This window comes from Achroia grisella, unplaced genomic scaffold, assembly GCF_030625045.1.
Source record: "Achroia grisella isolate CSIRO2021 unplaced genomic scaffold, CSIRO_AGI_Agris_v1 utg4880, whole genome shotgun sequence".
In the NCBI taxonomy this organism is placed as follows: domain Eukaryota; kingdom Metazoa; phylum Arthropoda; class Insecta; order Lepidoptera; family Pyralidae; genus Achroia; species Achroia grisella.
The window spans coordinates 92,824-108,851 of NW_026712892.1; the positions used below are offsets into that span (position 1 = coordinate 92,824).

The window sequence follows — 16,028 nt, forward strand, 5'->3', positions numbered from 1 at the left end:
CACTTTTTTTTACAGAAAGGTCTGCTAGCGATAGCGACAGAAATCGCAAATTCACTTGCTTGCAATGGCACTAAGTGGCATTTTATCCCTCCCCGCGCTCCAAACTTTGGTGGACTCTGGGAAGCAGGGATAAAGTCCACAAAATACCATCTTCAGCGCGTAATTAGAAACTCCACACTTACATATGAGGAAATGGCAACAGTCCTGACCCAAGTGGAAGCTTGTTTAAATTCCCGGCCACTCTCTCAGATTAGTAACAACCCTGGTGAACCATATGCACTTACCCCAGGGCATTTTTTGGTAGGAGAGCCCTTAGTTGTAGCTCCTGATTCAAATTATGAAGCTTGCAACCTTAGTAATCTCAAACGTTGGCAACTAACACAAAGGATGTTGCAACATTTCTGGCGACGTTGGTCGCAAGATTACATTACTCAATTCTTTCATCGTCGTAAATGGAAACATCTCATTCAAGAACCAAATATTGGTGATGTAGTGTTGGTAAGGGAGGACGATTTACCACCTGCTAAATGGTTGTTTGGTATAATAATTGATAAACATGAAGGTTTGGACAAGATTACACGCGTTGTTAGTCTTAAATGTAAGGGTAATATTATTAAAAGACCATTATCTAAAATATGTTTACTGCCTGTAACAGAATAAGTTGATTTGCAATGGCAGTCTATTTTCTAAGTAAATCTGTCAATTTGTCAGAATTTGTTATTGTTTAATTAAGCTTAAAGTAATTTTGTTAAGTATGTTAATTTCTACTCATGTTTTGTAATATTTTTACAGCATTTTTGTTTGTCTATTCGCTCACCTTTAATATTGTTGATTTTGTATGTTAATTTTATTTTTTTGTAGTGATGAACAACTAAAGTACTGTAGTTGTCCATGGTGGGCGGTATGTACAAATTGTAATAAGTATTGGCCGTAATAGTTTACAGTATGAAATACTAGATGGCGCTGTGTCAATTCTAAAACGCGCTATAGTTTCGTTTTGATCATTACATGTATTCATTGTAATGCAAAAATTAAATTGTCAATTAACCTTGGTACGTCTTTTATTTGTATAATACTTCTAGAGTGTTAAAACACCCGTAAATATACGAAAATACAGTAATTTATCAAAAATAATTTGGTATTAATTTAGTTATAAATAAGGACCTCGTATAATTTATGTACAAAAAGTAATGATATCCCATCAAAAACATAAATGTGAAATGATAGCCGAGTTTAATATTATGATATATGCCTTGATTGTTGACTTCTACGACAAAAGAGATGAGATCTAAATGGGTGCCAAGTTCAATGGTCTGTCCTGAAATGTATTTATAACAATATAAAATATCATTTCTTCTTATAACTTAGGATAATATACTGTAGCCTAAGGTCTAACTTGGCTAGTTTTCATATACGAAACATACTGTAGCCTTCGCAAGTTCTAATCATGTTACTTGTCGGTTCCTATTTTAATATTAGTAGTAACTAGCAATCGAAAGTAATAATTGGTATATGAGAACTGGCCAAGTTAGAACTTAGGCTACAGTATATTATCCTAAGTTATAAGAAGAAATGACATTTTATATTGTTATAAATACATTTCAGGACAGACCATTGAACTTGGCACCCATTTAGATCTCATCTCTTTTGTCGTAGAAGTCAACAATCAAGGCATATATCATAATATTAAACTCGGCTATCATTTCACATTTATGTTTTTGATGGGATCTGGTATTTCAATAATTGTCTCTGACTCTTGACTACTATTTTCCTGTTGCTCTTGTTGGTAATTCGTACCACTACTATCTGTGCTATTAGAGTCTTTATTTGCCTCTGACGTTATATCAGTAATCCCTTCTTCCCCTTTCTCTAGCCTTGGTTTATATTTAATCAACTGATCAATATGCCGATTAACTGCTACACCTTCCTCTGTTTCAATTTTGTAATTGGAAGGCCCACTTTTCTGCAAGACTTTGCCTGGTAACCATTTAGGGCCCTGATGGCTATAATTTCTGAACATTACATTTTGTCCCACAGTAGTTTCTCTGCCTGCTATCTGTTTATTGTTGTCAATTTGTATTTCTGTTTGTTGTTTATGTTTCAGATTATCTGGATGTATAGTATCTAACAATGTGCGCAACTGTCTATTCATTAATAGTTCTGCGGGGGTTTTATTGGTTCCTGTACATGGAGTAACCCGCAAACCTAACAATAAATTCGGAATTTTGATATCCCAAGATAAATCATTCATTTTCTTTAGTTTATCTTTGACTGTCTGTACCATCCGTTCTGCTAATCCGTTGGTCGCCGGATGGTAAGGTGCTGTAGTTACCTGACGAATTTTATTGGCCTGCAAAAAATGCTTCATATCTCCTGATACAAACGATGTACTATTATCCGATACTAAAACTTCACATAGACCATGAGTTGCAAAGGTCGTTCTCAGCAATCGTATTACCGTGGCTGTTGTTGTATTATATACCATGAATACTTCAGGCCATCGGGAATATGCGTCGACTATAATTAAAAAATATTTGTTGTGATACGGTCCAGCGAAATCGATGTGGATTCTTGACCAAGGTCTCGAAGGTGTAATCCATTCATGTGTAGTCTTAGGAGGCATATGTCGATTTTCCAAGCACCTAACACAACCACCAACTAGAAGTTCTATGTCATCATTTACATAGTCCAGGCCACCAAACGTAGCTTCTAGCCAGTGCTTTCGTTTGAACTATACAGGTATGTGTTTTATGTAGTATTTGGAGCGTTGCTCGACGAAGAGTGTGAGGTACGACGCGGCATCCCAGAAGTATGCAATTTTCTTGCAGTGACAGTTCTGTGCGATGTAACCAGAATGGTCGTAAATCAGCGTCGGTTTCTTTTGCAGGCCATCCCCTTTGTATGTAATAAATAACTTTAGATAAGATTTTATCCCGATTTGTCTCTCTAACTATATCTTCTGCATCAAATGGAAAATCTTCTGGAGCTTCAGCCATTAACAAAACCTCACCAATATGTGTTTGAGGTTCACTTTGTACTGGTTGTGGCCAACGACTTAAATGGTCAGCATTACCTATCTCTGGACCAGGCTTATATTTTATCTCATAGTTATGAGATGTCAAGGCTATGGCAATTCTCGTCAACCGTGGTGAAATCATATTAGGCAGTGGCTTCTTCGGATCAAATATACCAAGCAATGGTTTGTGGTCTGTTGTTATACAGAATTGTCTTCCTGTGAGATAGTTATGAAACTTTTTATGCCAAACATAATTGAAGCGGCTTCTTTGTCAAGCTGTGAATAACGCCGTTTATGAGGATGTAAAGTTCTAGATGCCGTAGCTATAGGAAATTCGTTATTATCTGTTACATATGACAATACAGCTCCTACACCATATTCTGAACTATCACAAGTAAGTGTTATAGGTTTAGCTACGTCATAATGTACTAACGTTAAATCAAATGTCAATAATCGCTTTGCCGTCTCAAATGAATTTTGTTCCCGTTCAGTCCAATGCCATTCTTGCCGGGTATCCAGCAAACGATGTAAAGGCTCCAATAAAGTGGCTTTATGAGGTATGAACCTCTCATAAAAATTATAAAGACCAAGAAAAGCTTGTAGTTCTCGTTTGTTTTTAGGTTCAAGAGTATTTGCAATAGATTCAACCTTACTTGGTGCAGGATGGATGCCATTCACCGTGGAGGAGTTCGCCGCGGCCGTGGATAAACTCCGGGGCAAGAATGTCGCCCCGGGTCCGGATGGTATCCACGGCCGCGTCCTGGCCTTGGCCCTAAACACCCTAGGGGACCGACTCCGGCGCTTGTTCAATGCGTGTCTGGAGTCGGGACGGTTTCCCAATCAGTGGAAAGCGGGTAGAGTGGTCCTGCTCCGCAAAGCGGAGCACCCCGCAGGTTCGGTGGTTCCCTCGGCGTTCCGCCCCATAGTGCTGTTGGACGAGATCGGCAAGCTCTTCGAGAGAATCTTGGCGGGCCGACTCGTCCAACACCTGTCTCAGGTAGGTCCCGATCTCAGCCCGAAGCAGTTCGGGTTCCGAGAGGGGCGCTCGACGATAGACGCGATCTCGCGTGTGCGCTCCCTCTCGGAAGAGGCGACGTCCCAGGGTGGGGTGTTGTTGGCGGTCTCTCTAGACATTAAGAACGCCTTCAACACCCTGCCCTTTGCGACTATTAGGGAGGCGTTGAAGTACCATCGCGCGCCTCCCTACATTCGGGACGTGATCGGGGCCTATCTCGAAGACAGGTCTGTGCTATGCACGGGGCGGAACGGCGTTGTAGTGCCGAGGGAAATGCAACGCGGTGTTCCACAGGGGTCGGTTCTGGGCCCGATCCTGTGGAACATCGGGTATGATTGGAACCTGCGGGGCGCCCTTTTAACGGGCACTGACCTCGTGGGTTACGCGGATGACACCTTGGTCACTGCCCGGGGGCGGGACCTACTGGAGGCTACCCGCTTTGCCACGGCATGCGTGGCGCTGGTCGTCGGTCGTATAAGAAGGCTTGGGCTCCAGGTGGCGCTGGAGAAGACCGAGGGCCTGTGTTTTCATGGGCCTCGGCGTGCGCCACCTCCGGATGCCCAGCTGGTCGTCAGTGGCCAGAGGGTGGGGGTCAAGCCCTGTATTCGATACTTGGGGCTTGACCTGGACAGTCGTTGGAGCTTCCGCGCTCACTTCCGGAACCTGGTCCCTCGCCTTATGGCAGCCGCCGGCGCTCTTAGCTGGCTGCTGCCAAATGTGAGGGGCCCGGGAGAAGGTTCCCGCCGCCTATACCTCGGCGTGGTGCGGTCCATGGCCCTGTACGGGGCCCCCATCTGGGTGGGGGCCCTAGGTAGGGAAAATGTGGCCTGCCTCAACAGGCCACACAGGGTCATGGCCATACGGGCCATAAGAGGCTACCGCACCATATCCGGGGAAGCGGCGGGTCTGCTGGCGAGGTCTCCTCCGTGGGACTTGGTAGCGGAGCTCCACGCGTCAGTGTACCACTGGCGCGCGGAGCGACGTTCCATGGGGAGGCACCCGCTGGTCATGAGATCGAAGCGCGGAGGTCCGACTTTCGGCGGATCCTCAGGATCGAATGGCGGGCAAGGCTAATGAGCCCGTCAGCCGGCCTGAGGACCGTCGAGGCTGTCCGTCCCATCCTCAAACGGTGGATGAATAGGAGATGGCCACTGCCGTACCGCATGACACAGATATTGTCCGGGCACGGTTGCTTCGGGCGGTATCTGTGTCATGTGGCGAGGAAGGAGCCGACGACCGGCTGCCACGAATGCGGAGGTGTTGAGGACACGGCGCAACACACGCTGGAAGAATGCCCAGCGTTCGTGAGTGAGCGCCGTGTCCTCACACGAATAGTGGGGGACGATCTCTCGCTGCCGAATTTAGTTCGGAGGATGGTCAGTAGCGAGAGATCGTGGCTGGCGGTGAGCTCCTTCTGCGAGGAAGTTATCTCGCGGAAGGAGGCGGCGGAAAGGGAGCGGGAGTCAGCTCGTCCCGCTTCCCTCCGCCGCAGAAGAACCAGGCCTAGAGATGGGGGCGTATCCAACTCCGCCCCCCTCTATCCCCCACTGGGGCCGGGGTGACTGCCTTGAGGGAGGCAGTCCCCCAATCCAAAGGCCCCGGATGTGTGCGCGTGTACCCACACGCCTCTACAATGGAGTAGGGCGAAATAGGTCGCCCTAACCACATAACGAGATGGGGCCTGCCCTACAACATCTACAGGGCGGGCCGTCGCCGTCGGAGCTGGGGTAGAATGCACTTGCGAATCCCCTGGCTCCGGCATAGGCGCTCGTAGGTACACCGTGTGGTTTTTTAGTGGGTACAAGTCCCACACACCACCTCGCCATCCCTCCGGCGGGGTGACGGTCTTTTGAAGATTTTTCCACACGTTAAAAAAAAAAAAAAAGGATGGATGCCATTCCCATCAATTACAAAGCCTAGAAACTCCACTCTTTCTTGGCCGAATTTGCATTTGTTTTTATTTAGACGTAGTCCTGCAAGTTCAATTCTTCCTAGTACTTCGTTAAGTCGTTCTTGCATTTCCAGCAAAGTATGACCCCCGATTATTATGTGATCAATTAGAACAGCGATACCTACGATACCACCCAGTAAAGATGTCATCAAACGTTAAAAAATTCCGGGGCATGCTTTAACACCGAAGGCCAGGCGATGTACAGTGTAAAGGCCCTTGCAAGTATTCAAAGTAAGGAGTTTTGAAGTCTTCTCATCTACCATAACCTGGGTATACGCCCGATCTAAATCCAAGGTGGTGAAAAATTTACAACCAGCAACTGCAGCAGACACTTCATTCGCTGTAGGCATAGGATAGGTATCAGATTCAGTTGCCTCATTTACGGTGCTGCGATAATCTCCACACAACCTTATCTCCCCTGACTTTTTTATTATTGGCACTACCGGTATAGCCCAATCTGAGAAAGACGTTTGGCGTAATACTCCTTCACTTTCTAATCTAGCAATCTCAATTTCAACGCTTTGTTTTATAGCGAATGGCACCGGACGAGCTTTAAGGAACTTTGGAGTTGCTCATTGTTTCACATGTATAGTCACAGGCTGTCCACGGTAGGTACCGAGTCCATTTTTGAAAACTTCCTTATGTTTAGATAGGATTGCATCTATTGCTTTGATATCCGTATTTGATACAAAATTAATATTCATTGTAATGTTAAAAGCAGCAAGCCAGTCTCGACCAAGCAGGTTTGGTCCATTCCCCTTGGCCACAATAACACACAAATTTTGTGACACATCCTTATAACATACAGGCAGTGTTACTTGACCGAGTATTTGGACCGGTGTGTCTGTCCATGTTCGTAATGACAATGTGCTAGGTCGCAGTACGACTTGTGGCATCTGTGTGCAAAGTTTGTGCCAAGTTTGCTCCTTTATTATAGAATAGCTTGCTCCTGTATCCAATTGCATACAGACTGGCACTCCAGCCAGTGAAACTATCACTTCATAAGGCGGCGTGCGACTCACACTTGACATACAGTAAATTCCATTCAAACAGTCATCTGATTCTTCAGCGAAATTAACAGTATTAGTTTTGCTTTTCTTTTTTTACTAATGCAAATCTTCTCAAGGTGACCCTTCTTCTTACAGTAGCTACAAATGGCATTTAAAAATCTGCATTGTCCATTGTGCCGGTTACCACATCGGTAGCAAAAACGAATGGAAGCTCTTGACTGGACAGCGTTAATATCCATCGGTTCTGAACCCAAAAATGACGTTCCGCCGGATCCGCGAGAGGGACCGGGCATGGTTGTGTCGTCCGCCGCGGTCGCGCCAGCAGACACTTGAATCATGCGTACATCTCGCCCCGCACTTTCCGATGATAACATAGCATCCACTACGTCTTGATAGCGTAATTTGTCCCGTTTCAGTAGTTAGTAGTAGTCATCACGCATACCACACACGAGTTTGTCGCGTAGCATACGTTCCAAATCGACAAAATTGCAACCCGGACTAAGTTTTCTCAGGTGAGCAATGTAATCTGCCACTGATTCATTATGTTTTTGATCACGTTTATAAAATTGAAACGAAACCGATATTTCGTTCGGTCTCGGGCTGTAATGTTTATTTAGAATAGTTTCTATTTCCAAAAATGTCACTTCACTCGTTTTTCTAGGTGTAATTAATGCTAGTAACGTTTCAAACACTGGTGATCCACACACAGTAAAGAAATTTGCTCGTTTAGACGAATCCGTAATGACGCCATTTGCCTCGAAACAAAATTTTAGCCGGTCAAAATATATGTCCCAATTGTCCGTTTGAGGATTAAACTCATCGAATTTCACAGCTTTTGTGTCCATTTTAGTACTTTTACACTACGTCGCCACTAATATGTCCTCAAGATATAGTATTTTAAATAAAACGTGCTATGTAGCTTGTATCACTTTATGTAAAGAAGATATTGTACCTACCTACATTAATATACTTTATTAATCAACAAAGTATAAAAGTAAGTACCCACATCTATATATGACAGTATCTAAAGAAGGTTCAACACAGCATGGATCCATCAGCGATATCTCTAGAGCCTTCTTAAGCTTTAAGGAGCAAGCGTGGGGTATTTTTAATATCCTTCAAAAGCAGATAGAAAAGTTGACAAATTCGGTGGATACAATTGAAATGCGTCACCGTAAAAAATCGCTACTTCTGAATGGAGTGCCAGAGAATGCAGAAGAGAATGTCACTGCCACAGTTCTGGATATTGTACACCAGAATTTAAAACTAACAAACATTTCATCCTTGGATATCCGACAATGTCATCGTCTAAGTCTGCTGTATGGAAGAACAAAAACCATGCTCAAAGGGTCATGTTATGTTTTAACGGAGTTCCTGACCCGGCGCCGGCAGTCTTTATTTATTGCCGCACGCAGCCATTTCGGCACGCAAGGTTTGGACTCTGGACGGAAACATTACAGTGAAATTGCCTAATGGCAATCGTTCGCGTGTTTCCAGTAGTAAGGATTTGAAAAGCCTGGTCTCTGAACATTGCAGTGCTGCGTCTACTCGGGGTGCTTCGAAGGACACTCCTGTGTCGACAAGCCTGGCCGATAATAATAAAACGGGCAGAGCAAAGCGCGGAGTTCGTCTCAAGTAGTACATAAACAGTTTGTATCCATAGTTCCCACGATAGTTTTTACAGCAATGATACCTTAAGTATCACAATAGTCGACGGTTAACTTATTTTATTTTTGTTAAATGTTAACCCACAAGTCATTTTTATTCTAATTTTTCATTCACCCACTATTTTGTTTAATTTATCATCATTTATTTTTAAATGTGTCAAGTCACCTTATGTCAAATGTCAGTTATAACAACGTTTTAGGTCTGATCTCACTATGTCCAATGAATTGTTTTTGTTTTCACTTAAAAATTTAATTAATGACAGTCTTCTTGATTTTTTATCTTTTAATTTTTGTATTGATTAATGATATTGTATTATTATGTATGAGTCTGCCTTTTTAACAATAAGTGTGAAAGTTAACCGGCAGGTTGTGCAGAGTATTCAGCAGCAAAGCACAGACTTTGCATTAGTTATTATAATATTAATTTATCATAATCTATTTATTATTTATTTAATTTTTTTTATATATATTAAATTAGCTCTCATGGCATTGTCTGAAGATTTGTCACTTCTCATGACATAAACTCCTCGTATTACTCTTGTACTGATTCTGAGAATGAACCCACTACTCTCCCCGATGATCTGAATGCTGAATTACGGCTACAAAACAAGTGCTTCAATGTATGCCACATTAATGCGCAAAGTATCCCATCACATTACACTGAAATTCTGAATGCCTTCTCTTTGGATTATGTTCACGCAATCCTCGATTCTGAAACTTTTCTTAAACCCAATTTGAATTCCTGCTCCTATAGTATCCCAAGATACATCCTCATTCGTACGGGTGATAACGCAGCTGAAGTCGAGTCATAACGCGAGTTTCAAAGCGTTTGTGGCCCTGGTCCCCACCGACTTGCTGCCCACCTTCATGAAAGAGGACTACTGGCCGAAAGGTGTGGTGTATCGGCGCTACCGTGGCAGATTGCCGTCTTCAGTGCAGTGATCACACAGACAATATCGTTGTATTGGTTTTTAAATATTATATTATATGTATGTTAGTCTATAAGGTATTTATAAAATGGGCCTAATTGCCTGAAATAAATGAATAAATAAAAAAAAAATCCATAAATCATATTCATAGTTATATGATTATTATATTAATCTCATAATTTCATCAAAGTATTGCAAATCATTTTTCATTGTCATATCAACCGCCCGTTCCATTAGCCATTTTGCTCATAATTCAGCTTGTCATCGATTGTAACTCATCATTGTATCTCTAGCATTCCTTAATCTTTCAGATCTATTCGTTCATGTACAACTCTTCACCGCATATATTTACCGACAATATTTTGTGCATGGACACTATATGCGCCACATCTCCCTGCAATAGGAACATGTCATTTAACTAGTGGCCGTTGTCACTTCCATCGAGGTGTATCAAATTTTCCATTGTGATCGTCCTTACTACATCTTGCAGTGTAACTATCTTGTACACCTCGAGCGCTTTATTCATAATATTTCTAAAGTGTCTGTATACTAGGTTCTATAAATTAGCACCTCTTCTAATTTTTCCATTAATTACAATACATTTTCTAAAATATTCTGCGTATGCGGCTGTAACTTTCTACTTACTAGCAGACCATGTTATCAAGCCATTAGTTGTATTTAAATTCCAGACACATAAAATCAGTCCTGAAAGGATTAATAAGTTAGTAAGTTATTTCAATTTAAACTATTTAGTTCACAATAGTCAATCCGATTTCTCCAAAGGTCGTTCGTACACATACAAGTGCATATAGGTGCTCAGACTAATCTATGGAATCAAATGCCTTGCATTTGATTGCGTTGATCATTACTGATAAAAATGTTAACTTCCATCGTCGTCAAAGACAACGCTTTAAATTTAATTCAATCTTATTTATCTGATGAATATCAACCAAATATTTGAAAACAACATCACCGTTATTATTATAAACTTCCAATATCTGTACACCACTTAGTTAAGTCTTATCTTACTACTTAGTTAACACTTTTATTTTACTTCAACTCAACAATTATGTCAAAAGTTACAATAGTCTAAATACAACACATCCAATCTCATATTCAAGTCAATTGAGTCAACATGTATACCAACAATTCTTACATGCTCGTTCATTTAGCATTATAAGCTTCGATTATTCTCTTTTTTTTTCAATCAATTAAAATCTTACAATATATCAAGATTTAACAAAGGTTAACTAGAAATTAATAAAATTGGCAAAACCATCTACAACAGTAATTTATAACTGTAAACTGTATTTAACTTTAACTTTCCTTAACAATATTTAACTTTCTTATATCTTAACTTTCATTTATATCCTCTAGTAATTTTTCTTACATATTCCTGGGATTAAATTGACAGATATAGCCTTACTTCCACAACTTATATTCTCTCTCATTTTATTTGCATTGGATATAAAGGTCTCTTAAAACAGTTATAGGTTCAATAGGATCCTTTCAACTTAAATCTAGTATACCCATATACATTTTCAAAGCTAACTTTAATGTTCATACATTTAACAACAATCAATTCTCAATCTAAATCAAAATCTATGTCATTATAATTAAAGAATAATAGGCTCAATGGCTCAGTTCGCAAACATTTTCTCAAACAAATAATTCTCTATAACATGTAAAACTTACAACTTAGACCGTGCAGTATTTATTTTTCATTCTACATATATGCTATTCATAAAGTAGTTTATTCTCCATCAGTAAATAATATAAAAATCTCTTAAATTACGCAAGTATCCATATTCATAAACCAGCTCGTCCATACTGACTATCCATGTCTCTCTGTCTCTTTCCAACCCATGTTCCTAGTTTATCTAGGGTCGGACTCCCTGTACTGATATCCACGACAGTCAAAATAATCAATTCCAAAACTGAATACCACTGATTACGAAAGAGAACCCTTGTTGTACTTCATAACTCAACACATGCTACAATAAAAGCTACCACGTCACATGTCAGTATTAAGCAAGTGTTGCACCTTTTCTTATTTTATTATTGCTTTAATATCCTCCCATAATATTTTACAAGCATTTTTTTTCTTATATTATGGCTCCCTCGGGCAACAGGCTCCTCCATCTTCTCCAACCCTCTCTATTTATGGCAGTTTTCATCCAATCTTTTCCTGCTTTCGTTTTTTTTTTCATCTGCCTTATTTTATGTCTAAATTTAATTAAATAAAATAATAAAATCATCTACCCATCTGCTGTTTTTTCTACTGTCCTACTTTTCTTTTGCCTGTCGTTTCTGCCATTTTCTTATAATATATGTGTATAGTTTTCTTATATATATATATTCTTTGGCTATCACTGATTTCTTGGCTTATCAATTTTTCGTCATACAATCCAATCGGTCACAATACTATTTAAATGTTAAATAGGCCCTAGGATATGTATTTATACCTGTACATATGATACGATCTTCTTTTGAATCGTTGCTATTTATATATTTTTTTTCTTCTTCTATAAATTATACTGATACTGTGCTTGTGAATTACTGTTCATCCCAAGGTATACAAAATCTCATTTTCAATCTAAGTTACATTTGCAGTGATTAACTTGTGTTCACAAGATATTGAGGATTATTCCTTTTTTTTTTTTATTATTTTAATACTTATGTATTCCTGTCATAGTTATACTGAAATCCCCTACAATACAGTAGAATCCTCTACAGTACAGTAGATTCACAGAAGATAATTGGAAGTTTGGCACAGTATAGGAGTGCTATCTTTATAAAACCGACTAACTTCAGTCTCATCCTCTTTGGTAATGAAATTATATTAAATAAAACAAACCACATTCTTATAAACACATAGCATGAAATACCAACAATCACGAATTCTCATAAATATTTAATGGTCGTATAGAATGGGAAACAAATTTCCATGCACGGAAATTTATGCAGCCTATTAATAGCCACATTACCAAGGTCATCATTAAAGTTTTCTAGAATATCCATATCTCTTTACTTTCATAACAATCTTGTCTGTCTGTGTATCATAATTTACTTCTATAATAATTTTAAAGCTTATGTATTTTGAATATCTTAACAGTCTCCCACAGAGACTATTTAATAATAACTAATTAATATATAGAACATTATTAGTCAAATTATAAAATATTTTATATTCCTGTAGCAAACTGCTGTATACAAATACATAAAAGGTATGTTACATAAACCTTTTGACAGTACTATCCAATTTTCCTTTCTCCTCTAATTCCACCATATCACAGTTTACACGTATTCACTTAATTCTCTCCCATCTGTCCATACCCATATATAACAAAAGAGTGCTATGCATTCATTTATTTCCATTTCCCTGCAATAATATCTGAATTATAAAGCTTATTATCCAAATTTTACAATTCTAGACCACACTGTTTGAGACAATCCATGTGCTACCTTCCAGATGAGTTCATTATTAACTCATGAATACTTTAAATCAGTAATTATCATCTTCTGGTATACATTTATTCATATTAAAATTCAATAATATATTATCTTTGTTTTTTATTACCTGTACTTCACAAATATATAATACAATTTGAATTTAAACAATTGTTAGGAATATGCTCTAAATTTAATTAAATAAATGAAACTTATAACAAATCGTATAATTAATTTTAACAAAATCAGTACAAGAATTTATAAAGCAAATACGGTATGATACGGAGATTCGTTCGAGAGCACGTCTGTCGACCAAAAGAGGCCGCACACTTTTTTTTTTTTTTTTTTCGGACTACTCTAATGCTGTTGGCCGTAGCTGGCCTTTACAGCTTCACCGGACGTTATGGGGCGAGTGCAGATGGCACTCCAAACCCGCGGAAGGACTTATGGAGCGGCTGAAGGCCAACTCCTGCCTGACGGATACGACTTTAGTTTGAGGGCACCACTAGGGGTTCGAACCTCGGCTCAGGCCGTCGTAATTTCGATCCCCGTTTGAATTGGACGGGGGATCGATCGGAGGGGCGCCCGGGGGCGCCGGTGTGAAGCGCCCGGGCGCGCACAGGCGCCCGGTTGAATGCGCGATATTGTGTGTTTGAGGTCGTCGTCTTCGCCGGCGAGGACGGTGTCGTGTGTGTGTGTAAAAGTGTGGTCGGGGTGGAACGGGTGGGCCCGTGGGGAGGTTACCTGACGTTATGGGGTCGTCGGGGTCAATGAGAACGTGCCTCGGGCGACGTTGTCGCGTATGTCGGATATTACTCCTCGGTGCGTAGTCGACCGCACTGACTATAAGCGTATTAGGGTGGGATTGGGCAGAGTCGAAGTAGCGTCGAGACGCTTCCTTCATAAACTGCTTGATGGAGGGCAGATTAAGATCGCGGTGGAGATCTACGCTGCGAGCGAACCACGGCACACCGGTGGCCCGACGCAGAAACCTATTCTGTATGATCTGTAGTCGGTTGATTAAACAGTAGGATATGTGGGCGAATACGGGACTAGCGTAAGTCATGATGGGACGGATGCAAGCCTTGTATAATGTCAGCTTGTTGCGAAGCGACATTTTACTGTGCTTGTTAATAAAAGGATAGAGTCGCCCTAGTATAAAGGCGGCTCGGTCGCGGACACGCTTGATGTGAGGACGAAACGTTAGTTTCCTATCTAGGGTGACGCCGAGGTATTTCGTTTTCGAAACCCACGGGATGTTTTGGCCGAATAGTTCGATCGGGTGATTCATAGAGTCGAATTCCCTACTAAAGTACACTGCTGCACTTTTTTCGGGATTGACTTCTATGCGCCACCGACGGAACCATTCGCCCAGTATGGTTACGGCTTTCTGAAGCCGTCTGGCTATTGTCGCACGGGAGTTGGCGGATGTAAAGAGAGCCGTGTCATCGGCAAAGAGCGATATTTCGACTTTTAAGTTGGAGATTTTAGGGATGTCGTTGGTATACAACAAGTAGAGCATCGGAGAGAGGACGGCGCCCTGAGGGACGCCGGCTCGTATGGGGTGCGGGTCGGATAACGCTCCGTTTATACGGTAGCGATAAGAGCGATTCGACAGGAAATCTCGTACAATGAGTACTGGCACAACGGCTTGTAAATCAAGCCGTTGTGCCAGACTTTATCGAAAGCCTTAGCCACATCGAAAATAGAACGCCTGTACCGCCTTTGGGGACTTGGTGGCAAAGTACAGGCTGTTTTTGTGAATGTGCTCCGTGATGCGGTGCACTTGATGGACGCATGAGTGTTTGGCTCGGAAGCCAAACTGCTCATTGATGAGTAGGCCTTTGGAGTATATAAACTCCTTTAGGCGGGCGAGGAGGAGTCGCTCGTACAGCTTGCCTATAGCCTTGAGGAGGCTGATAGGACGATAACTGGACGGATCGGATTTATTTTTGCCGGGCTTGGGGATGCCAATGACCACGGCTTCTTTCCAGCTGTCTGGAAATATAGCGTTCGACAGCGCCGCGTTAAAAATAGCGACGAGTAATACTAAAAGTTGGGGTGGCATGCCGTCTGAGCCGGGTGATTTTTTGATAGGTAGTTGTTTAACTAGCGTTTTGACCTCATCAAGCGTGACTGGTGAGTGGGTTTCGGTGGGCGGGGTGGACGCGATACGTTCGACTTCGGTGTCTATCTTCTCGAGATGACCTGCCTCGACTGGGAGCATGCTGGGGGAGCATTGGGCTTCTAAGTTGGACGCTAGACACTCAGCCTTATCTTCGTCGAAGAAGGCTATAGTGTTGTCGGGTCGGACTAGCGGGGGCATGTCGTTTGTCTGTTGGTCGGTTTTGAGAGATTTCGCTATGCGCCAGTACGCGGTGTGGCATGGCGTTATCTCTTCTAGGAGCTTGCCCCACCGGTCGTCCCGGATCTGCGCGATGCGCTCCTTAACGCTACGCTGTAAGGCTCGCAGGCGCACCCGGTTCGGTTCGGAGGGGTAGCGATAGTACGCTCTAGTGGCTGCGTTCTTATCGCTTATTAACCTCCTTACGTCATCGGGGAGCTGCCAGCGACGGTCGTCCGTCGTCGGTACCTACCTGGAGCAGTCCTTGACTGCCGAATGCAGGTGGTTAGTAAGCGAGTCGATCGCAATGAGAGTGTCCTCGGTGGACTCTATGACGTCGGGAATACGGTTGAGTATCGGTGTGTCGGTCGATTCGAGAGATTTCTCGAGTCGTTGCCAGTCTGTTATTGTTTTGGTTGGTAGTGGCGTGTCGGGCGGAGGGCCCAGAAGGAGGGTTACCGGTCGATGGTCCGAGTTAATCTCGGCATGGACTTCTGGGGAGCTCACCCGTAGGGTTACGTTCCTCAGCAGTGCCATGTCCAGTATGTCGGGTCGGTGGTTCACGTTATGGGGATAATGAGTAGGGCGGAGCGGGGCGATTATCTCGAATTCGAGAGGGTCGGCTAGTCTGTCTAGTTTGTGGCCG

At 42.1% G+C, this 16,028-nt stretch overlaps 1 protein-coding gene across 1 annotated transcript; it reads right to left on the reverse strand.

Annotated features, from left to right (window-relative positions):
• Positions 1 to 805: 805 nt before the first annotated feature.
• Positions 806 to 3,158, reverse strand: LOC131846080 (uncharacterized protein K02A2.6-like). Its single transcript, XM_059195298.1, has 3 exons — positions 2,952 to 3,158; positions 1,709 to 2,731; positions 806 to 817 (listed from the first exon to the last, which is right to left on the reverse strand). The coding sequence occupies exons 1-3, from the start codon at positions 3,156 to 3,158 to the stop codon at positions 806 to 808; spliced, it is 1,242 nt and encodes a 413-aa protein (XP_059051281.1).
• Positions 3,159 to 16,028: the final 12,870 nt, after the last annotated feature.